Here is a 26,778-nt window from a genome sequence, read left to right as displayed (position 1 = left end):
CTCGTTCATCCGGTATTATACAAATACTTCATCAATTATATGACTACGTCGCAACAAATTGTCAACGGATGCGTGAGCTGTTTTTAGGGTTTCGTTAGACAAATGAAACTGCGCTGAGACTTTGAATTGCGTCTCTTTTTACGTATCAGTCCATTTTTTCACTTTAATTATAATTTTAATTACACAAGTGACAAAAAATCCTTTTTATGATAGTTTGAATCGCCAGATACGGAAAGAATCGTTGCACCCAAATTGAACATATAAAATACATACATATTAATCTTAATTCTGAATATTGGTGGTAGGTCTTTGAGCAAACCTGTCTGGGTAGGTACCACCCACTCATCAGATATTCTACCGCCAAACAGTAGTACTCAGTATTGTTGTGATCCGGTTTGAAGGGTGAGTGAGCCAGTGTAACTACAGGCACAAGGGACGTAACATCTTAGTTCCTAAGGTTGGTGGTGCATTGGTGATGTAAGGAATGGTTAATATTTCTTACAACACCATTGTCTATGAGCGTTGGTGACCACTTACAATCAGGTGGCCAATTTGCTAGTCCGCCTACCGATATCATAAAAAAAAAAATTGTACGGAACTCTAGATGTTTGAGTCCAAAGATCCCTTGGCCGGTTTTTGTCATTTCATTATTCGTCCCAACATATTAATTTTGTAGCTAAGCAGATTATGAGACGAGTCTTCACTCTTTGAATACAAACACAGCGCGTGCTAGTTAAGACGTTTAATCCATAACCAGTAACGATTATTTATAGTCAAAAGATTAATACATCGCTTTTGTGTCTTCGTTTGAAACTATACATCACTATTGACATAGTTATACTACTATTTTGTTTATTAACGTATTTTTTTGTTGTGTGAAAATATAATTAAATATTCATAAATTGCACAGTGTAATATATTTCTGAGATCTTTTCTTTAATTATGAATCATCTCACAATAATATATTATAATAAACTAACGGGAAAATACTACGGAATAAAAGGTACAAAATGACACAAATGCATATAATATTTTTAATCGATTTTTATTATTGTAGACCCTTTGACTTAAACATTAAAGTTGAAAATTGAATATAGCGACGTGATTTATATTATTGTATTTATACAAAATCATGCAGTAGAGTTGCGTAGATAATTTTTAGCTCGTTATCAAGACAGATGCAATTCTTTTGAAACGTTGGGCAAATTAAAAAATGTTTCAGCATGGTTAAAAATGAAAACTTAAATTATAATATATAAATACTTGTGTCACCAGTCTATTTAATAAACATATGATATATTTAACATATAATAAATTATTATTCATAAGACAAAAGAAATAAACCACTTTTTTATTAAGTTTTTTTAAGCGCTAAGCCAGAGATTAACTCTTAACACCGATTCAGTAGTCAGTTATATTGTGTGCCGTATTTGAACTCGCGAACTAACAACGCAAAGACGCCGTTTATGTTTTGTTAACCTACATTACATGTATTATATACTACGGCAGGGCTAATATATTATGATCATTTAAAAAAAAAATATTTAAAAAAGAATTGTTTTATGGTTCATTGACCCTAGAGCAAAAATTAGTATGAAATTCTTCCAAAATACGTTTAGTTATTAATAATTCGCATTAATATAATTTCCATCTTTGAAACGAATCGAAAGCAGTTATATCGATATCGTTATTGGAAATTCGATTGATTTGAGATTAATCGTTACAATTATTCTGGATACGAGCATCATTCGCATACGTTAATGCCAATTTCAGAAGCGAAATTGATTTAAACTTGACCCATGCTGTTCCCGCGAGAGATTGTTCAATTTCTAAATGTAAAATCGATTTTATATGATTCGTTCTGTCTACATTTTCAACTGCCCATTAAATATCCAAACATAGTAGAGCTTAGAGCCAAACTTTGATGCATTCGTTGAGAATAAAATTTCAAAATGAAATTGTTTGCAAGGTTTTATCTTTCTGTAAAAACACATCGTAATTCCTAGATTCGTATTCGAATTTATTGAAACCTTGACCGGTATTTATTAGCCAACTCTAGCCGATAGTTTTACTCGTCGTAAAGATGTCAACGCGTCAGACATGTTTACAGACACATAGACAAAGACGAACACAAGATCAATAGGTTTAATTAGACTGCATAAAAATGTATTGTGGAAATTATAATTTTTTCGTTGACCGTACTTTTTCAAAATCTTTGAATGTTAATCGAAATATTTTCAAATGTAATGGGCAGACTCTTAAGAAGGTTTTTCTGGAGCTTTACCCGATAAGTTAAAACCATTCTGTATGATATTTGATTTGATCATTATTCAGCGCCAAAATGCTATCAATTTCGTTAGATGATACAAATTACACAATACATAGTGTGAATCGAATATAACGCCTCAATGAACGTCGTGAGAAATACCATTAAATTAAACAGTGATTTAATTACGATAATTAGCCAATATGTAAGTGATATTTACTTGTGAATATCGATTTCATCCCACATATTAAGCTACGTGTAAAACTTCAGACTCCGTTCATACAAATTTTGATTATTAGATTTAATTTTAATTATTATTAATTCTTGTTGTACTTGTTAGTATCAATATCGTCACTCTGGCAATCGCAGTCCACTGCTGGAGATAGGCCTATCTCAACACCCTACTCCCACTTGGCTCCAATCACCACCTCGGGTCATATAATTTAGATACAATTGTTACTAGACAAGTTGTACTATATTAAAAAAAAGCTAACGTCTCTACATAATATAAAACAAACACGATTCCCGCTGTCTGTGCGCTTAGGTCTTTAAAGTACGCAACAGATATTAATACAGTTCAAATAACAAAATGATCCAAGAGAAAAGTTTATGTGTATAATATATGCATATTGTAGCAGAGAAAAGCCGATAATTTCGACTGTCTATAGAATATAACAAGATTTTTTCTTATTATGTTTCGTCTTCGGAAGTTGTATATAGAACCTCATTGGATCCGTGTGAAGCCGGGACGAATAGTTAGTAATGTAATGAACGAAGCCGAATTTAAAAAATACGCTTATTCCTCATATGCCTGCCTGCCTTACAGAAGGAAAAACAATATAACAAGAGATACATTTAATCGAGCTTCCAAGATTCGACCTCTGTCTCGATAATGATCCCTTTAATGTCATGAACAGACGACCTCGTTACAGTTTTATATGTATGTGAGACAAATATTACTCAACCAGTTATTTGCCTATGCGGTGGCAGTCATCGATAATTTCTTAAACTTTTGTATCCTTTATGTGATGTTACACTATAGGTACTCATGTTACTCAATTAAATAAACTATGTCACATTACAGACAATCACGACAAACGAATAACCGAATGCAGTGTGAATGTATGTCCTATTTCCGAGACCGATGATCCGCAACGTCGCGCCCGTGTTACGAAAACGCTGTCACAAAGCGCCACTGTTCTTTGTCACTCGTATTTAAATAGTTTGAAATAAACATTATGCGTTTTTGCATTACTTTCCATAGCGAAAGGAAAACTCCTCCAGCGTATAAACATTGCTTTAATGTTTGAGACACAATGTTCCACTGCTTGTTAAAACTACAAAATCACAAAGAAATCATAAATAAATTATTATTTTAACATTATGAGCCGAGGTGTCAACGAGAATAGAACCCGTGGATCTTGTGGATTTAAAATTGAAGATTACGGGTTCAAATCTGGTCAAATTAACAAAGAGCTTTTAGTAGGCGGTGAAACAAAGTACCATGAGATAATCTGTAATTATACTAAGAGCATATCCACAAACATACAATGAAGCAATGTGCTCGACTAAGCTCAAAATCATCCCCTCATGGGAGATTCCTTCGCCCCACAGTGGGCATTTACACTATTAATGTAAATTTAATCTTTGGTCCAGCAAAGCTGTGCAACTAGTAAATATGATGGTGTCAAAACGTAAATTTATTTCAGGCAACGGAGCAGTTTCATGGTTATTAGACACGTCATTCACTGTCGAAACTGATCCTATCACTGGAGACAAACTGTTCTGTATCAAGAGACCTCGTTACGTGGAATTTTAACATTTATTTTTCTGTTACAACATTTAATAATCTACTCAATGTTAAATCCTCAAACCCTCATATATTAAACTTTTCGAGTATAGATAGACGATTTGAACGTGTTCATTTTAAAAGCTACTAGTATTTTTGGTATAGCAACAACAATAATGGTAAGACACACTATTGGACACAAAAAAAAAACAATAAAAATAAACGAACAAATAAAATAATAAATTATCTTACAAAAGGCTAAACAGTGATATCTTCCAGGCAAGCTTAGAGAAAAAAATCTAACGATATAGGTGTGTAAATTTTGCAAGATATGACAAAACAATACAAGCATAATACATATATAATATCATATATTATACATTTACAATATAATAGTTATAAATATTCAATAAATATTATTGATATATTTGACGTTGTTGATTAGATTTCACGGATAACAGTCCGTAAATATCCTACAACGAGCAACTCTTCCAAATGTTTCAAGCCCACGTGTTAACTAGGATCTACAACATAATACTTATACGACAAATAATGTTGTAATAAAAAATACAAAAGTTTACGGTTGATAATGGTTCAGACAGCTGGTAGGCGCGTCCCGTCTATTAGTTATACCATTTATTCTGAGGTCTCCTTGCACGCGTCAAAATCGTTATGCACGGTGAACTTGGGCTATAATTAACCTTGTACGGAATTCATTTCCCTTTATTGACCCCTTCAATTCAGCGTTAACTGTTAAAATAGATTTAGCATTATAGTAGGCACTTTATTTATTGTTACCAATAATAAAATATACACTTTATTTAAATTCTATTACATGAAAAAAATATTGAGCATAGTATTCGTAGGCGTACTGGGCCCCATTTCTACAAACAAATCAACAGTTTATCGCTATAGTAGTCGTTTAGCTGCGTACCTATTCTACAAACGCAACGATCCAGTTGTGGATCGGTCAAAGTTGGATCGGAATATAATCGAGATCGTATCGTAACTGATATCATTAAGTATAATTATTCCTCGATGAGTAAACCTGGTTAAGATTAGCGGAGGACTGTATGTGCCTCAGACAAAGAGTTACATAAAAGTTTTGCTGCGGGTGATGATGATGGTAATACTATAATTATTACAGATTATTAGATTGATATAAACATTTAATTTTGTACTACTAGCATTAAAATCAAACCGTACAAATAAATATCTAGGTATAAAAAAAATAAGGAAAATAAATATCGATTACCTGTTAATGTCAATATGCCTGATATGGTTTCTGGCCATGCCACCAACAACTGTTCAAAATTTCCACTCAATCGGATGAACGAACAAAAAGAATACGAACAAAAACAATGAATTTATATAATACTATAACGCGGTATACGTTGTTCTGCCTTTTATTCAATTGGGTACGGTAGAGAATCTGATGTGTTGAAGTGCAAGTCATATTTAACCTACCCGTGTTCCAATCTATTTGCGGTCGGCGGATGTCTTTTCATTCCATTCTCCTCTATTATTCATCATCTGATCGTTCAAATCCATCTCTCTCGTATCCCTCATCACACATTCCATCCATGCTTAGTTAGGTCGTCCTCTTCCCCTCTCTCCCTCTTCGCTCATACTCAACGCTCTTTTAGTAACGTGTGTCTTCTCTCTGCAACATGTACAGCCTGTAAATTTCCCACTGCTGGGCTAAGGCCTTCTCTCTCTTTGAGGAGAAGATTAGGAGCATATTCCACCGTACTGCTCTAATGCGGTTCGGTGGATTCACATGTAGCAGAATTTCGTTAAAATTAGACATATGAAGGTTTCCTCACGATAGTTTCCCTTCACCGCCGATCACAAGATGAATTAAAAACACAGCTTTCCTTGCTTGCCTAGGTTTGAACCCGCAAACACCGATAAAATGTACGCGTTCTAACCACTGGGCCATCTCGGCTCGTCGTCTCCTCTCTGCGCCTCACATCAACTCAAATGGTCTCGGACATGTGAGGTTGATAGGCAAGTGAATAGATTAAAAACCGTCTCCATATAATATGACATAATCTATATGTAGCAAGTTTTACGGTGATTGGCCAAACGGTATCGCAGTCTATTAATATTAAAGAGGCTAATAATAACAAAGTGTACATGAACTATAACTTGTGGTATAATATCGTATTAGAGCAACAAATTATTCGTCATCCTCAACGCTAGTAGTATTTGTCAATGGTATTATTCTGAATTTATTTATTATTTAAGCTTTACGTTTGCAGTTGCGTAAATGATACGTTTCTAAGTATAGTGTTGTAAATAAAATGATATTAGCAATTAATTTTAATGTTTATTACAGAATATCACGCGATCGCTTAAGTAACTAGATGAATGATATACAACTTTTGAATAATAAATTTTATGAAAGTTCTTACAGTACTTCCGCCGATGTATTCGGTGATTTCATGGAGCAGATATGAGGTTTTTGGGAGACTGTTTATATCGATAAAATGACGTCATTTTAATAAGTATCCTAAATGTAACACATATTCAATAGACTTTTATATATACTATAACATAATAGCTGCAAGCAATGAATAATAATGGGAAAGCCAATAATGTATTTTAGAAAAACTTTACCAGATGTGTCGTGGTCACCATGTCAGGGTTAATGGTATCCAGTATATCGTACAGGTTTTTGCAACTAAATAACATTACTCACTATCTAATATTATAAATGCGAAAGTAAATCTGTCTGTCTGTCGCTCTTTCACTTCCAAACTACTGTACCAAATTGAATGTAATTTGGTATGACACAAGCTTGAAGTCCAAGGGACGACATAAGCTACTCTTTTATGCCTAACAACTGACGACCATCTCCTAAAACACGAGCGAAGCCGCGGACGACACCTAACAGTAGTACCTAATAATTCTTGAATAACAAACTCGGAACTCTTCGCAGAACACGATAGTGAAATGTCGAGAGTCATAAGTGACATTTGTTATAATAACATTATGATATTCAAAAGGATACGCGCATCCAAATGGCGTGTCAGCGCAAGTCAGTTTTCTACATTTCACGAGTGAAATACGAAGTGAGTTCTCACAGAATAGAACTGCAGGACTCTACGACGTTAAATAATTCAGTGGAACTATATAAAATAATATAAAAACACATAAAAAAACGTGTTGCTTAATGTACAATAGTGTGGAGAATCAGATTTAAATATTGATTCTAAGCGTGTAAACGAAATTTTATCGTTAATTTTGAACGAGCTTGATCGGCTCTTTATGCATATAAAATATATTCATTTTTCGTATTCGTAATTATATAATATTAACACATACTTTCTGTAGTTTTGTTTTTGTGCATTTTTTTTACAAATAGTTTCAAATTATTATTTATTTACTTAATTGATTTTTAAATTTTAGTAACCAACAAAGTTTTTCGGATAGAAAAAACATTTTCTATAAGCTGTTCCTCACGTGTAACAAAATTTTTTTAAATAGGTAGAAACTTACTCAAATAATACGCAATAAATGATACACTGAAGATTAGTATTACGTTTAAATATTTTATGTAAGAACCTAACATTTCATTCTAATGTACAATATATAAGTTTATTGAGTAAATAGAGATTATTTAATTTTAAGCGAACGCAATAATTTTAAAAACTCATGATTGCAATAACTTCTAGGTTGTGATACGATTTGGTATGTATTCAAAATAAAACGGTTTTTCCGATCGTGGTATATACCTAATGTACGTACGTCCATGTGAGTTTAGTATCTGACAAAACTTAGTTTGAAACAAATGAAATCCTTTAGTAAAATAATATATATTCAGAAATAATAAAAACATACAATACTCAGAGCTTCTTGATAAACAATAAAAGAGTTAGACGGGGCAAAATCTATGCAAATCAACGGAACTCATCTTTATGAATATGGCCTTGGGGATTCAAAGTTGACAAGACATTGACCGGTCTGCTGATTAATTTAGCACATTCAGATTTTTTTTTCGTCCAAAGTCGTTAACATTTCATTTTAGACAGAAGTTGTTTTATAATTCGTATAAGAAATTCGACATAAGGTATCTTGACGTTGATTTATTGAAATCTTTTGTTGGAAAAATTGTTACGTGTTAACGAGTTGAAATTTTCTCGAAATGTTTACAAAAACTATTGAATATTATAATAATTTTCACTTATATTATCCAATAAATAATGAGGCATTTTTTTAACGCCTACTATAAGAAACTACTGAATTAATGTACATAAAACTATAGCAGAAGATAGCAGCACGTTGTGGAGAAGTTTTTAGTAGATAAAATTATTATAAAAATAGTTGCGCTTCTTAGTTTCACCGGCTGTAACAAGCGTAAATTTTATGTTATTAGTACGTACTTCTTTTTCCTTAATTTTTCTCGGAATTGGTCGAGGCTTATTGTTATACAACCAAAATTAAGAAATACTATATTTATTTCAACGACTTTAATTCACGATCCAAAATATGAGGTTATATTGGAAATATAGATATTTTTAAGACTTTTTGAATAGCACACGACTTCAATTTAATGTATTTATAAGGCACAGCTAAAAGCTGAAACATAAACATATTTCACGTACGAGTTAATGTATGAAAGTAAAAATAAAATTTAATGATGTCACAACTAGTGATCATTTTTAATTTACCAATTTGTGAGTAGCTTTGATATAGAGTTGCTACAATAACGAATAAATCAAGCATTTCAAAGTTGATTTTGCTGAATTGCTATGGACATGTTTAGACAAAAACAAGTCTGGAACATGCTTAAAGGTTAGTTTTAAGACTTTCATATCTCAAACTAACATTTATTAAACAATAGATACAAACGATCTTCACCTACCACATCGCGAACATCGTGTGCCCGGAAACAATCGTGACGGCGCGTTCACACGCTTTGTTTTATTTGTTATTTCTCACAGCATTTGACTCGATCCTATATCGATAGTCTTCCTTGTAGACTTGTAAATGTTAAACATTGTTAGTATTATGGTTTAGAAATGCATGTTGCATCTAATAAACTTTATGGGTTATAAGTCTTTATTAAAGTGATGGACGCTCCTCTAATAACTGCACTATCGTAATATAACGCAATATCTTCATAGCGCAACGTCTTTGCTTTTTCCAAGATTAAAAAAGAACAGATGAGTGTCGTTCTTGAACTAATTTAAAAAAAGAAAGAAAACTCCTTTCAATTTTTTTTCTCATCTTTAAACAATTTTTCCGAAAAACGTAGTGTAAGGGCAGTGTAGGACGCCCTGTGGCATGGTGGAGCGATGATGTATGGAAGGTGATGAGAAGGGCCGAAGATCGGTCTCAATGGCGCGCCTTGGGGGAAGCCTATGTCCAGCAGCGGACTAATACAGACTGATAGGATGATGATGATCATGATGATCATGATGAAACAATTATTTGATAGGTGAACATTACGTTATCCACAGGTTACACGAAACAGACTATATTTATGTAATAAATACATTAAATTAAATCTCTATCGCTAGGACTGAGACGTCCGTAGACAATGGTACTATAAGAAATATTAACCATTCCTTACTCGTCAACGTGCCACCAAACTAGGGAATTCAAATGTTAAGTCCCTTGTGACTGTAGTTACAGTGGTAATGATATCGGATGAGAACCACACGTTGAAAAGCTGATTATATTCATTTGAATTAATACGGATTAGAAGTTCGTTGTGTTCTTTCCTTTATTAGAGTTAAAATGTCATTGTATGTGATAAACGTAAATTACTTAAAATTTCTACTGATATAATTTATGTTAATGCAACTTCCTTGATCAGTCCCTTTCGTCCGACAACAAATTGACGTAACTTTTAACAAAAAGAGTATTTTATACGCCGAAAAGTGACAGATTGAACAGATAGAGAATAAATGAGAACGCTGCTGTGGTTTAAAATAACTTATGCAATAGTAAAACTCATATATTTAGATTTTATTTTAGTTAGAATATTGAATATAATTTCCACCATATTATTATTATTATTAAATATGACTCTTGACTATTTATATAATATGTTTTGCTAAAAATAAAAATAAAATAAATTTTATTTTGTTTAAATTGAACATGTGTAATATTGATATAATATATTGTTCAAGAACTAACAAAGAGATCAGTATATAGATTTTTACATATATGATTATGAATGCGTGGGCAAAACGGTTTTTTTATCGAATTATATGTTTATTATAAGCCATTAGCGTTGATATATTGTCGCGGAAATATTTTTATTATGTTACTTTAAAAAGCAAAAAAATATTCTTTGCTAATAAATATCTACACGTTCGATAATATGCAAAGTTAAATATATAAAGCTATTTTCATACGGCATTGCAAAAAAAAATAATATATTTTTGCCGCGACGATGCTTTTGATGCGTTTGTGATTGGTGTTTGCATTTGTGCGCGCTTAACGATTTGAATCGTGTAAACGCGGCATCAGCAGCAAACGATGTCGCTTTTTTTTACGGCCCCGTATGGAAACAGCCTAAGAATTCATTCGTTTGTGTTATACGATTAATTTAAAATAAAATATATTTTTATTCAAGTAGGCTCGTACAAATTCTTCACGAGAATAAATTAAATTTAAAGCTATCACTACTGTTATTTGACAAATAAAATAATTGTAACTGTATTTTTTAAACATGGCAATAATATTTTTAAGTGGATACTGAGCTCTCAGTACAGAATAGGCAAATGATTTTTACGCTATTTCTTAATGTTATTTTCTATATCACATAAATATACTTTAAGACATTGAATTGATTTAAATATGTAGTTGAAAATATTGGTGCCGACGAGCATGAAAATGGATAAATAATATTAAAATTGACCCAAATCGATAAAGGAATACCACCCAAGGCGCCTAAATTCTCGACGCGTGTTATATTAAAAATACATAATATTCCTTTCAAATGTTTTTTTAATTCGTTTCGTTAAATTTGTTACAGATTAAAAAACAATCTTTTTAATAAATAGTAATGTTATTTTGAAAGTTATTAAAATATTAATTTTAATTGTTCGATAAATAGGTTATCTAGACTTTAAAATATTCAGAGATTAGCATAAAATTGTTATTGGCAATTACATATTTTTTAAATATATATTTTATAATGTCTGTGTCTTGGTAACTATGCAAGGAGTGGCCTATACATTAAATTAGCAATTAATTTTTTTGCTAAAATTGTATCAATTATTTTTAAGATCGCTGCTCCCGACCATGTCATTTTCTAATTTTGAAATTTTTAGTCTGTAGTACAGGCAGTGGCTAGTTATATAATGTGTTACCTATATACATCAGGTTTATATATATGTATATATGAAATGACGATGCGTGGTAGCGACTGAACCGTGACGGAACCTCTGGGTAGAGCAGGGAAGAGCAAATTTGATAATTTTCATTTCCTAAGTAACAGTGTAGCATCCCCTTGGGAATTCATTACATCAGTTAAAGACGAAAATCATAAAACCAGATGACGATATTAAAGAACAAAGATAGATTGTATTTGCAATAAAAAAAATTTTAAAATTTAGCTATTCAGTTAAAGTCTAATAACGAATGCTTGGTCTGTGGAGATTTGATAATAAGTTATAATAAATATAATTTAATTTATATAGTGAGCAAATAAACATGTTAGTTAATTTATAAAAATCTCCTAGTTCACGAAATAATAATAATATTATTTTTTGTACACCACACTCATAATCGGCGTATTGTTTTATTAAATAATGCTGATGCTACTTGCTTTCTTGATCAATGTGTCCAAATAATACACGGTTTTTTTTTAAATTAAGTATGAAATTGATTAATTTATGAAAAAACTTAATTCATCCAGTGCTCGGTGGTAGGGAGGAAATTTTGTAACATTTTTATCTGGAATACGGATTTAGTGCAACGTCACATATCACGATCATTTCTGATGTGGGACTTTCACAGCTTATTTTCACTTACTATGTCATTACTTTTTCATATTGAAAATGCATCAATCGGAATACAACACTATTATTCTATAAACGGAAGTATTCTAAAACAAAATCACCTAAAATTATTATAATATCCTCATTAAGTATGTAAAATAAATTAAGATTGATAAAAAAAAATATATATTCAAAAATTAATCATTGCAAATTAGAGAATTCTATAAGCTATTCTTTAAATGAAATTTATCGTTATTAATTAAAAATCCTCTATAAATCATGAATATTCAATTTTATCATTCAAACTTATGGTCCAATATTGTCATTTTAAGTAGTCTTGGGCGTATTTTATATGATAATTCATCTTAAATTTAGATTATTATTATTGAAGCTAGTCAACAACATGTAGCTGTAACTATAAGGATTTCACTGCCATTTCAATTCGATCTAAGTTCATTTATTTTGAACTTCTGTAACAGTCCTTAAGTATCTCTTTGTCTGGTATTTTGAGACAGTTTATTTATTTACAGTTCGACACTGGACCATCTGATGTGGTTACCACTGCCCATTGCTACTGTGAGGAATGTTAATCATTTCCCATATCACCAATGCATCACAAGCCTCGGTAACTAAGATGTTATGTCCCTTGTGCCTGTTGTGACACCGGCTCATTCATCCTTCAAACCGGAACACAACGATACTCAGTATTGCTGTCTGACGGTAGAATATATGATGAATGGGTGGTATTTATCCGGACTTTCACAAAGATCTTACACCAAGTTGATTTGAACGGCAAAGATAAGTTATAAAGCCTCCGCCCATTTATGTGTCAGGTAAACTAGAAGATCACCGGCTGAGCGACCCCGACGGGAACCGTACTGGCAGTCGCTAATCAGCTGGTACTCCTCTAGGTACCGCAGGAGGAGGTACTCATGCGAAGTTTGGACAAGTAGTAACAATTATGTATTAGTAGTAGCGTTTATGATTAGTTCTTAAATACACTGCGTTTCCTCAATAACCTTTAGATACAAACATCACGTTACGAAATACGAAACTGTAATACAATTACTTGTTTTGACTGTACGAAGTGAATAGTCACTAAAATAAATGACTAAGGTTTTTTATCGGTAAGTACGTGTAATGAAGACTAATTGATTGTATTCGTGTAATCGAATAATACCTGGGATATCGAATAATAATAAAGAATTAAACATTATATTATTTACAATGAAAAATACTTTGAAATTTACTATCATTCGGAGTTGTTTTGATTACATATACCGATTACCGTTGGTTGCCTGGAAGAGATCGCTATGTAGCGATAAAGTCGCCAAAATTGTACGCGTCTTTTGTTAAGGCTGGATCTATTTTTTATTTATTTATTTTCTCTGTGTGGTGTACAATAAAGTATAAAGTAAAGTAAAGCACGTATATTTTTTTTAATTAGTTTTTAGATTGAATGGAATTGATTGTAGTCGATCAGAAATCGAAAAATTAGGAGAATGTATGTGTACGTACGTATAAATGATCGTATATAATATAAAACTTTAAATTCCGTTTAGGTTCGAATACTGTAAGAAATTCTGACAAGAAATTCCCATTACTATTTCGAATACACCGCCGGTTCGAGATTGAACTGGTTACTCGACAGTAACTCGCTGCGTTATCATAGAACCATTAATCAATCCTTACATTTAGCCTTTAGTAATTATAATTAATAATTTTATCACCTATTCGAGCGGCGCCTGTACCCTCTGTTACCACTTGAGCTGTGACGTCAGACAATTTATTATGTGTTCATTCATGATTGTTTAAGTTTTTTAAAGGAATATAACAATATTAATAGATTCGTCGTATTTATATTATAATGATACTGTTACCTTACTGTTAACTTACTTTTAAAATAAAAAATAAAAAGAGACAACAACATATATCGAAACGAATGTTTGCGAAATTCCTTTATCCACATAACAGCTAGCTAGTCTGTTAAAAAAAAAAAACAAAAGCGCGCCAAACTGCCATTATTTTTTTTTATTTTCGGACTCGAATAGAAAGGTCGATATTGTCGCGACTTGTAAAAAGTGTTCGTTCGTTCGTTCGTTCATGCGTTCATGTCTTTGTTAAAAGTGTTCGCTGTATTTTATTTGGATTTGTAAGCTTAATTGAGTAAGTAGTTTACTTCGATGTATATGATTTTGTGGTTTATTAAAACATAAAACTTTAAACTTAAGATATTTTTTCTCGACACTATCTACTGCCCGTGCAATGTCGCTAGTTTAAAAATATATACTATTCGAGATCTATTCCGTGTCATGGTAGACTACTTTACGGGATATTTTATACTATAGATTACGTTTTTTTTAATTTTATTATTAAAGAGTCAAACTCAAAAATATATATCTAAAATCTATATTCAAGTAAGCTCTTAGAACTTCCGAATAGTAAATTTACCAGACTATATTCAATGTATAAATGGTAAAAACTAAGTTTAGTTTACTTTAGTTGCAATTATCAAACACAATTATTATACATATATGTAAAAACAAGAAATACTAATAATCCAAGCTAAAGAGCACGATAAAACTATCGTCTATATAACTTTAAGTATAATATGCCTTATTCATTTCAAACGTCAACTTTAAATGTATTTATTGGTAAATTTAATGGTGTTGCATGAAAACATGTCGGATATTTGAGTCAATTACGAGTATATGACGTCTCGTATCAGACCACATGCGTAGTTGACATGAATTGAATGCGGCGATCTGATTCGAAATAATTAAGTAAATTCTGATGGTCGACCAAAGTGAGTTGTGATTGTATGTCACTATTTAGTTGGAGCGATCACAACTGTGACTATCGAGTCACGTGTCAACGTTGAAAATATAATTATTTAAGACGTGCACACTTGTATACTGAATGGTAAGAAGCCAAATTACAACATACGTAACGTTACAAGTTAACTTTAAGCCGGTAGAAAATTTTCGTTTAAATTTTCAAGGTCAAATTTGATTTAATATACCATTATTTTTATTTTGTGCTTTTATTTGTGCCAAGAGGGCACATATTATTTCGCCAATGTCACGTGCGACATAACATTGAATTGAAACGTTTCTGACGGTATTCTCTTTAGTTATGACATTTTTACTACATTATAAATTCGTATATCTGAAGAGACCAAAACTCGTCGCAAGGTCGTTGTGGTATTTACTATCAATTTTTTAATAATTTATATCGATTTATGTGAATGCAAAATAATTTAGACAGTCTAAAACACACGTATTATTTTACATGTAATTCAAAACTTAAAAAAACAAGTAGGCCTTTACCCATGACGGATATCGAAAGGTTCATTGAAATCGAATAAATTAATTTGCTTATCGATTATAAGTTAATCAATCAAGTTTTTTCAAGCTCCCAGACCCGAACGGCATTGATGATAAAATCTGTTATTTTTTTTTTTTTTCATCTAGTCTACTTCTTCTAAAGAGACATTACAAAGAAGTAATTTGTATTAACATCGATATATTTAGTATTCGATAATAGTTATATGGCAAGCATTATGTGCATTCGTGAAGTCATTATGGGTTCGGCTGGATTAGGTCATGCTTTAGTATTTCTGGGAGTACCTAGGTATAATTAAAGCATTTTATATGATTTAATTGAATGCTTTTATGTAATATTTGAATTGTGATCGTTGTATCGTAACAGACGCCGCTGAGAGCATGTGTAATGTAGTAGGAATTACGGAATTCTTTATTGAGTTCGAATGCCCCTGTAGAGGCGAAACCATTATTTTGATTTTTCTATCCAGAATAAGTTTGGAGCAAGGAAGTAACACAGTAAACACTGTAATACAACAATAATATAATCCCATTAGTCCCGCGTCTGGCCTCTATTTGGCTAGGTCGATTTTTATATGATATTGGATAAGCGGACGAGCAAATGGGTCACCGGGTGGTAGGTGATCACCACCGCCCTTAAACAATGGCGCTGTAAGAAATATTAACCATTTCTTATATCACCAGCGCGCTAACAACCTGCCAGTCCATTAAGCCTATTACTCTAAATAAATATTAAATAAATATTGGACAACATCACATATATTACTCTGATCCCAATGTAAGTAGCTAAAGCACTTGTGTTATGGAAATCGGAAGTAACGACGGTACCACAAACACCCAGACCCAAGGCAACATAGAAAACTAATGAACTTTTTCTACATCGACTCGGCGGGGAATCGAACCCGGGACCTCGGAGTGGCATAGCCATGAAAACCGGTGTACACTCTACTCGACCACGGAGGTCGTCATCTGGCTCACCTACTACTACTGCTACTGGCCCTTCAAACCGAAACACAACAATACTGAGCACTGCCGTATGGTGGTAAAATATCTGATGGGTGGATGGTACCTAACATCAAGTAAGGTCGTTTCGGACCGCAAGCACATAAATATATCATTTAGATATAACGAAGTTTCAGATTCAAAAGCAAAAAGAATGGAAGAGAGGATATTTCGTTTCCAGTGAAAATATACACCGAGATATCTTCAAATAAATATGACTTATTGTGTTTGTATATATAATACTCATTTATAAATTGTGTTTTTGATATCTGTGCGACTTAGCGCTTTTATCTTATTACAGTACGTCATCTATCTTAAACTTGTCTGTAATAGATCGCTCAATTAGATATCAAAACACTTAATTAAATGTCTTGGTTTTTGTCCTCGAATATAATCTATATTTGGTACACTTTTACTAATTTAAAATGAAAAATTGAAATTTCAATTCAATTGTTTTGAAAAAGATGACGAATAAACTTGTACGGGTCGGGAGATATTCTCTTACATATATCAATGTATAAAGTAGCCCCGTCCCGACTTCGTACGGGTAAAATTCGTGCAAAGTTACCGCACTTCCTCCCCTCAGCCCTGCAGTTGAAATTTCCAAAAAGTTGCTCTGACTATGAGGAGTAATTATGCTAAATTTCAAGCCCATAGAACCTATAATTTCGGAGATCTCGTGATAAGTCCGTCCGTATAATTTTATTATTTCTTCGACAATCCACAACGATAGGTAAATCTTGCGTTCATGATATTTCAAGTCTAGTTAAGTTTAATTACCGTTATATTATTGTAAATGAATGTTTCGTTTTTACGATATGATATTACGATATATAATTAACAGTTCTACTCATAAACGTTCGTTTAGAGGATATTCAGTTAGAGTTCGCTTTTTGTCATAAATTATTTGATATTCGAGTGAAAAAGTATAACATTTATAGTCAGAACCGTAGATGTAAAAAACAATGACCTAAACAAATAATAATAATAGTAAAAATAAATGTTTTTTTTTTCATTTAACATTACTGTATAATTTCTCTAAAATAGACGAAAAAATCGGAGCGAATATGACACTAAACAAATACGCAACACATATATAATTTACGCAAAAGGCTATACATACAACTGGACATGACAATACACAAATAAACGAATCCCTAATGTCCTGCGACTATAAATCTTATCCAGTTGCGATTTCTAGAATGTGTCCACCGATTCAATGGACAGGTTATAAATAAGGACAGGTATTTTGACACCCCGCAGCATTTCTCTAAGGAATGTTGACCATTGAGGCGTTTCTAATTTCTTTCGATATCCTGTGTCCGAACCGCTAAATGCCATTCCTGTACGGATGGGGACACTGGTTAATGATGCGTGTGCTGTTTTTACGGTTAACATTTTGAAATTTAAATATAGAATGAAAACATTTTTACGCTCAAACGGTTATATTCGATAACACTTGGTTTTACACAATAATAGATTATGTTTTTTTAAGTAGGTATTATCATAAAGCTTAATAAATATGAAAATGATATTAGATACTGTCTATATGTACTCGTTCTTAAAAACTTTTTGTTAAGATAAATGTTTTCGAATATATATAGTTGATAGTTAGTTCAGGAGAACCACTTCTGTTCATTTGCTTTATTCGTTTTCTGTCTCAGCCGCTTTTACGGCTGAACAACTACCCCTAATTTGATGAAATTGAGTATGAAGCAACATTGAATGCCTTGAAATGACTAAAAGGTTAGGTAGGAAACCTACACCTTCATGACTCAAAAACGTAGGTTTCTTTAAAGTTAACCAAAAATTGATCACGTTTAACATACTTTTCAATGAATTGTTAGTCTTATGTATACGACGGATCAATGTCCACGTTAGGTATAAAGTCTTCGGAATTTAGAATCTGGACCGCCCACGAAAATGCCCGTTCAATAAATATCGACCACGCAATTATGCAATTTAAAACTCATAGGAAACGAAAGTAGTCTGAATATAATTGTGAAATACTAGATAAGACAGGTGATTATGTTCGATTTTAGAGAGCATTCATGTAAACGCAAATTCGCCCTCTACTTTGTCACTCGAATTAAACACGTTTTATTCTTAAACTTGTTTAAGTCTGCTAACTCGTTAAAGTCATATGTTGTATAATGTATATTTGTAATTTACAAAACTATCTTAAATCAAATAACAGTTAATTATTTAGTTACATAAGACAGAAATGGAATATAATTTATCGGTTAATATTGTATTGTATTAATTTTAACCCGCAAAAGCGAATTATTGCAGGTTCAAATCCGAGCAAACGCCTCTGTTGTGATGTGTCTGAACACACGGTGGATTAGCTTGTTGGATTATGTTCCAAGCTCTCACATCAAAATAAGAGGATGCGTTAGCCCAGTAGTGGGATATTAGTGCAAGGAAGTAGACATGAGGCACAATTTGAACCTAAACATCAGCACTTTTAAAAGACAAAACACCTCAAAGTTGTTAATGAGACTTTACGTACTGTCAAATATAATTAATATATGTATATAATATATTTTAAATATCCAAAGTACCTATATATTTAAAAACTATAAAACAAAAATAATTATCCTAATACCATCATAAAGTTAATTTCATGGGACATACGAGTACGAGTTCAATAAACTTAATCAATATAAATTGTTATCATAAACATGTAACTCTTGACAAAAATAAATCGTCGTTATTGAAAACACCGAAGGTCAATTATTTATTAAGTAGTATTGTTAATGTTATAAATCTATTAAATATATCATATAAATCTCAATTTTAACTGCCACTTAACGGTTAGTCGTGTAAAGCGTCACTTTAAGCTAACTTCTAAAACCGACCGTTGATTCTATAGTAGTTATTCTATTTTACGACCGAATAATTTGTTTTTACTTCGTGTTTATAGGTTGTAAATATCAATTGTTATCGGATATCGTAAAATTGATGGATATAATAAAATCTATAACAAAGAATAGACATTGTTCATACAATAATCAGTTCGTTAATGTTTGTAGTAGCTACAGTGCCATGTCACGGTAGTATGCGCAAGCGACCCAGTGACGTCTCCCAAAAAGACGGAGTGGGTACTGCTGGTTTTTTAGTGGATATTTCGGCGCCATCAGCGCCGGCGAGCCCCAAATACCCCTCCACATCATGTGGGGGAAACGCGTTATGCGTATTTCCAGCAAAAAAAAAAAAAGCTACAATGCCATATTTTTTTCGTTTACATGGTTACACTATAGGAGTTCATACTTTGTTTATTTTGTACGAGGGAAATATTTTATAGAAACAATTAACAAATATTAATGCATGATTCTGTAGGTCACGTAGAGTTTAATAAAATAATTCTAATTTTCTTTTATGTTAATAGCGATTTTGCTTTTTTCTCGTAGGTAGTCTTTATTTGATTTTGGTTGCGACCGCCTATGTGTACTTTAAATATCAAGTAGGTATTCCTTGCACTGTCTGGTCAGCTAAAGATATCCTTCAACGTGTCATGTCATCTTGTAAAATAAATAAAAAGGAAACAATACTTACATTGACAAATATAAAAGGAAGCGTCTTTGATGATCCATAATTGAACTATAATATCCGATGTGACTAAAATCAGTAATTAAATTATATAATTGCACTTAATAACAACACTTTAATTAAATATCTATCTAATGAAATGAGTTTTCTATTACTTCTATTTTATTTTTCTATCACGTGATATCGACTTCTGTCATCTTCTTCGAATTCTCTCAGCGCATTGAATTGGGACCTGTAAAAGAAATTATAGCTATAATTAAATTGTATTACATAGAAACAAAACAATATTTACTATGATTTTTAAATAAGAGATTTTTTTTAAACAATGAATTTTAACCAAAGGTTGCGAACTTACAAAGAGAAAGAAATGTGCATGCTTCCACCGGTACGCAATGTAGAGCGTACATTGTACATCGGCATGATATTATGTATTCTAAAATCCCAATATCTGAATGCAGAGGTAACGTCATATTGTCGGGTGGCCCTTTTTATCGAAAGTAAAGAAATATTTATGCATAACGGTATGATTACACCGTCTTCTATAAGTGATGGCGGCTACTTGCTACCAAATGGGTTTCATGCTTTCTAAATAAAATACAAATAAATCTTATAAGTTTAAAAGAATAATTCTTGTGTGATACGTTTGTAATCCATTTCGTTTACCTCAAGACAAGACTCTAATCATTTGGATCCTATTTTAGAATTACAATAGTTACTCTTTATGTTTATCTAAATATACGTCTTTCCAGAACAAAAACGCAATATTTCACAAAATAAAATAAGAAATCGACTATAACTAATCAATTATTAGAGCCGAGCCGTCGCTCAGGTACAATATTAATAAAAAGAAAACGAAAGGCGATAAAAAACTTCTTATAAACTATGTAGTAACATAATTTAATTTCAATAAACACCCATCCGAAGTATCGACGTGCCTTTGAAGATCCCTGAAATTCTCTAGTGATCGGACGCGTGTTGGACTAAAAATAGACGACACCTTAGTTCCATCAATATCTGACGTAAAACAAATAACTCACTTTATAAATCGTGCCGTGATCGCTCTGGGATCGACTTCCCACACGATCTAAAACTACACACTCGATAATAAAACAGTTATGTTTGTTTGTACACTTTATATTGAATCTTTTTTTGGGTGTAAGAGATAAATTGAAAGGTCGGATCAGATTGCAACGATTTTGACAAAATACAGTATAAGGTGTCAGATCTATTCCATCCCCTTGACAAAAATCATGGTGACCAGGTTGAGACATAACGTAGCCAACAAACCCTTTCACGAATATAATATTAGTTACGACATACGAAATATAAAAGTGTATAGGTAGAGGAGATCTTCGATTTATAGTTGCGGGCTGCCCTCTCTAAACTTTTACTCAGTCGATCGTTCAAATTCATATATTTAGTATACCGAGACGAATAAATATTGCCTAAAGGTATTTGGTTTAGAGTGTCTCGCCGAAACTGCCTTAATATTAAGCTATGCGGATAGAAGCCACGGATAGTATTCCCATTGTTTGTTTAGTATTTAATTTGTAACTCAACGATATACAATTAACACATTCTGTAACAATTATATTTAAACTTAGTCTGGTTATAGAATTATATTATTTGTTTAGATTTTCTAATATTTTTAGTCTGCCTTATATTTATATTTTAATAAATGTTGTCACAAACAATTTAGTTAAAATTCTTATTTACTTTAGGTATATTAACCTTAAAAAACACATTTAAATCATGAAGAAAATAAGAAAATAATGTCTCGCTGTAAATCATAATATAATGTTATAAGTATAGCCACATATAATATCAAACTAATATTTGTTATTAAATCCTTAAAATAATTGACTATTAAATTTTGCACAGTGATCCACCATTTTTGTTAATTGGCTTACATTTGACGAATGGGTAATTGAGATAATACATTCAAATATTCATTAATTTAGTATGCATGAAAGATTTATTTAATAGAAATCTTAAATCTGTGTGATAATTGCAAATTGCAATATAAAATAACGATGATAATTCTCGAACAAAACATGTAATCTATTTAGGTATTAGTAACAACTTAGATATTATTTTAAGATACACTATAAGCTTGGCAATATATGTTCAAATTACGGGTACTAATCCGGTTATATCCTGACAGATCAATTTTCACTTGATTTATAAATATCACTTGCTCGTCTGTGAAGCAAAATATCATATCATATGTTTTGGATGAAAATTTTCCACAAGTGTATCCAAATAATCTATCGAAGCAGCTAGATAGAATACACTTAGAGCTTATTTTCTTCAAAGGGTCAGCCTTAGATACATTGTCCTTTTACAGGATACATTTTTCTCTGAGAAGAATATTTAGTTCGGTATTTTATTATTTTTTTCAAATTTGACCAAAAATAAAATAGGAATACACATGCATATTTTCCTATCTCATTCGTTGTCATCGCTTTGAGATATATGTCCATATAAAAATGATCAATAAGAGGTATGGGATTTTCGGTGCATACACCTGAGTGATATACAAATGTTTTTTTTAACACATATTTCATCTATTCGAGATTTTGTTTTATTCTGTTCATTCTTTCATCTAGCTTAAACTGAGAACTCCTGAAAGGTAATCTAGTTTCCGTTCGTGGCGTTGCGGTTGAGTAGTTAAGGCATGAAAACGTTATAAAGAAATAAATTCACTTTCACATTTATCAACACATACCTCACATCCCACATACACATTCAACACACACGGTCTTCTTACAATCACACACACTGGACGCACATTACACAGACGCACATTACACAGATTTTCTTTTATTGTTTTTTTTCCTTAATGTAGAGAGGGACTGGCAAATTATGTCAAGTGTTCACCACCAACAGTGTCAATGTTCATAGACACTGTTGTTGTGAGAATTTTGAGAAATATTAATTCCTAAAATCGCCAATGCGTCGCCAACCTTGGTCACAGCCTGATGTCATGTCTATTTTGCGTTGTGCCTGTAGTTACACTGGCTCACTCACACTTCACACCGGAATAAAACAATACTAAGTATTGCTGCTTGGACACAGAATACCCGATGAATGGGTGGTACCGAGCCAGACCGGCTTGCACAAAGCCCAATCACCATTACACACTAAATATATTATTTTGGATAATCACGTTACAGACTAGTTACGACACAGATACATTACTTGACTTATAATTAAACCAAGACTAATTCTTACATGTTAATTTATCATAAATATTATTAAATATTACAACATTACGCATAATCTTGATATACCTCTTGTATAACAATAACATAAATTAATAATACTAATTTATAAATTCGTTAAGCCAATAACGAGTTACCGGGATTATAATCATGATTTAAATATTAGTTCACTTAACTGTTACAATTTCATTTATATGATTAATAAATTTATGTATATGTTGGCGTCTCGATATACATATCAGAACAAAAAGAAGTGGTAATCGTTTTGATTTATTATTATAACGATACTCGACAAGCGTTAACACTTTGTCAGTTTACTAAAACTATGTAGAAATGTAAGGCTGTTCGTTCACGTATGTTTTGTATGCTTTGTATCGCTTGTCATAGTGAGTGTTTTGTAGTTTAAATATGTGAATGAAACAGTCTGAATAATATTATTTACATAATGTCCTACATTGTACTTATTTGAATTACAGTGTAAGATTTGAATTACAATTTATATAATTATTTAACCTTTTTTATTTTATTTCTGTAATGAGCTTTTGCCGCAATTGAATGCTACGTCTCTAACGTTCTTACGTCTGGATAAGATGAAATAATATGCTTAAATCGGAAGAACATTACAGCATTCTATCCTATTATGTTTTATCTATCTGTTTTGTCTTTAATACTTCATATACATTATATTGGATGAAAGCGTAATTTACTGTAAAAAAAAAAAAATAATAGTTCGCTGACAATATCCAAAGGCAAATATACCTCACGCGTGCAATCGGGTACAAAAACAAATATGATTTATAATTGTACACTAAAATGGCTTGTAATGTACTTGACGTAATTTATAATATATGACGGAATAAACCACGTTTAAAATAGCTTTGCATCGCATTGACTCCTAACTTCAGTATAACGTCAGCCTAAAGATTATGCGTTATAGCTTCCGAACATATAAACAATGGAATAGTATTAAAAACGCGTCAATGTACAAATTGAAACGTCAGTTATATTGATTTGTTGTCGGTATCGTTACGAACGCAAGTCAGTTGACGTGATGATATATTTAATATAATCGTGTTACATTTGATACAAGTCTGTTTGAAACCTATGGTGTTATTAATTGTACTGTGTTTCGTATCTACTTAAAAATAAATAAATAAAAGTTTATAATTTAAATTTTGTTTTTTTTTTTATTGCTTTAAAATTTATTTTATATGTTTTATCTAAATTGATAATTTAAAGTGACATTTTAAAGAATAGCAATACTATTATTTTGTTTACTAAGTTTGATTAAACCTAATTCGATTTTTAAAATATGATATTTGATATTCCTCTATTTGTGGATATACATATAAGCTATTCCCGGTTTCCTGAATAATAATAGAATCTAAATTCAACTCACTTGACAAATATTTAAAAAGCTCATACATCGTAGTTTATTTAACGTTGAAATAACGTTATCAAGTAGGCGTTTTATATTGTGAATATTAAACAACTCGTTTTTACGACTTTAAAACGTTCAATCAGACACATAAGACAAAACCGTAATATGGAACAGGTATTTTAATGTTATAATTTGAATAACATATTAGACATTTATTGTTATAATTTAGGTTAAATTGAATATTTTCATTCTAGCTACGCTGATAAAAAAATTAACCGCAATTTATAACCGCAGAATCCAATAACATGTTTATATAGTGACACGATTATTATAAAGATCATATAAAACTTAAATATATACAATTATAGTGTTTATTAGTTTTTAATAAAAAAAATGATTTTAATAGATACTTTTTTTAAAAAAAATTTTGAAATTGCATTTTTGACATATTTTGAAAAAAACGTGATAACTCGAAAATGGTTCACTTTTGCATTATGCATATGGGGGTTAAAATTATCGCAAATAATCACCCCTATCACCCCCTAACGGGAATACGTCGAATTACCAATAACCCTGTATATCACAACAATGTAAGATTATTAGTTCTGCTAAGAATGTAAAATTAATATGAAAAAGTTTTTTTCTATACATATTTATTAATTTTTTTTTTATATTATAAATAAATAATAAATAAATATTGGACAACATCACATACATTACTCTGATCCCAATGTAAGTAGCTAAAGCACTTGTGTTATGGACATCAGAAGTAACGACGGTACCACAAATACCCAGACCCAAGACAACATAGAAAACTAATGAAGTTTTTCTACATCGACTCGGCCGGGAATCGAACCCGGGACCTCGGAGTGGCGTACCCATGAAAACCGGTGTACACACTACTCGACCACGGAGGTCGTCACGTCTTCAATTTAATAAAAAAATTTCTAATAAAATAAATATAATAAAATAAATATAATAAATAAAAAATAAATAATAAAATTGAAATTTTATAACAATAATATAACTTGTCATAAAGTTTCTACAGGTATAAATATAAAACGGTTAAGTAGGTATGTCACCAATAAGGCGATCAATACAAGCGTCATAAAGAAATATTTCAATTCTTAGTTTAATGGCTTTTAGTTGTGCCGACAGGGCACTTATTTCTGACAGGTGTCATGACATGCATATTGCCTAACCTTAGAAACCATTCATATAATATATTTGTTAAGTTGCAACAAAAAGTTTTCATGACAACAATATTTAAAAAAAAAAGAAAAACAAAAGATGCCATTCAAGTGATCTCCATTTATTTTAGTCTTTTTACTGTTGTGTATTAAATTTTATCAACCTACATAAATATGGAATAAAATAGAAAGTACCTTCCACAATTAATTCGGTGTCAAATATCAGTTTGTTTGGACCACATCCGCGTTTAAAGTCAGTGATGTGACAAGAATGACATTGAACCTGCTACTTAATTATCATAAGATCTATGCATTCGTTTCGGAATCATTGACCAAGTCGACTTGACCATGTGTCAAGTTTATTAACGTCCCGTGCGGAATTATACAGATATGGCTTTGATGTATTCGATTTTTAAATTGAATTTATCGATTGTAAAATAAATGAATTTATATAGAAAAATAGCTCCAGCCGTAGATGAGCAGAAAATTAAAGAGGATTCTTGTTTGCAAATTACTAAATTGTTACAATTTAACCAAAGAATTAATCATAGACAGCTGGCTGGATTACTGGCCGGCTACAGAGTGTACCTGCCTGCATAAGAAAAAATATTAAACCATTAACAAAATTATATATACTATTTGACATTAAAAATGTAATTTAAATAAGTTTTCTTAATTTTGGCGTCAAATGTAGATGAATGAGTTTACAATGAAATTAAATCAAAATAAAACCTGTCATAGGTTTCGAAATTCCTAAAAAATCTTTGAATAAACGCGTTTAAAGTTTCGCAGGAACCCACTTCTTTATTCAAATAGGCTCATAAGCACTTTTGAATCGTCATGTTTTGTATTCACTCTATAATTCACACTCTCATCCGATCCCGAATCTGATAAGACGGCAATCCAATAAACCATTTAGCAGTTGCGGATTCAGGCTACGGATGTATTTAAGGTGCCTAAAGAAAGAATTCGAATTATTACGTAACAATTCTTAAAGTTGATAACAATTATTGTTCTGATAAAGTTTTAGCGAGGATTACAAAAGGAGAAGTAATTCATAAATTACTAA

At 31.6% G+C, this 26,778-nt stretch overlaps 1 protein-coding gene across 1 annotated transcript in view; it reads right to left on the bottom strand.

Annotated features, from left to right (window-relative positions):
• Window positions 1-20,147, bottom strand: part of LOC113399175 (thrombospondin type-1 domain-containing protein 4-like) — a 117,032-nt gene extending 96,885 nt beyond the window's left edge. Inside the window, exon 1 of the mRNA XM_026638257.2 lies at window positions 19,921-20,147. Within this exon, the coding sequence (XP_026494042.2) occupies window positions 19,921-19,958 (38 nt within the window). The 5' untranslated portion in view covers window positions 19,959-20,147. The remainder of the gene's footprint in view (window positions 1-19,920) is intronic.
• Window positions 20,148-26,778: the final 6,631 nt, after the last annotated feature.

This window comes from Vanessa tameamea, chromosome 18, assembly GCF_037043105.1.
Source record: "Vanessa tameamea isolate UH-Manoa-2023 chromosome 18, ilVanTame1 primary haplotype, whole genome shotgun sequence".
Classification (NCBI taxonomy): Eukaryota; Metazoa; Arthropoda; class Insecta; order Lepidoptera; family Nymphalidae; genus Vanessa; species Vanessa tameamea.
The sequence above is the reverse complement of the archived record's forward strand: the minus strand, read 5'-3'. Positions and strand labels throughout refer to the sequence as shown.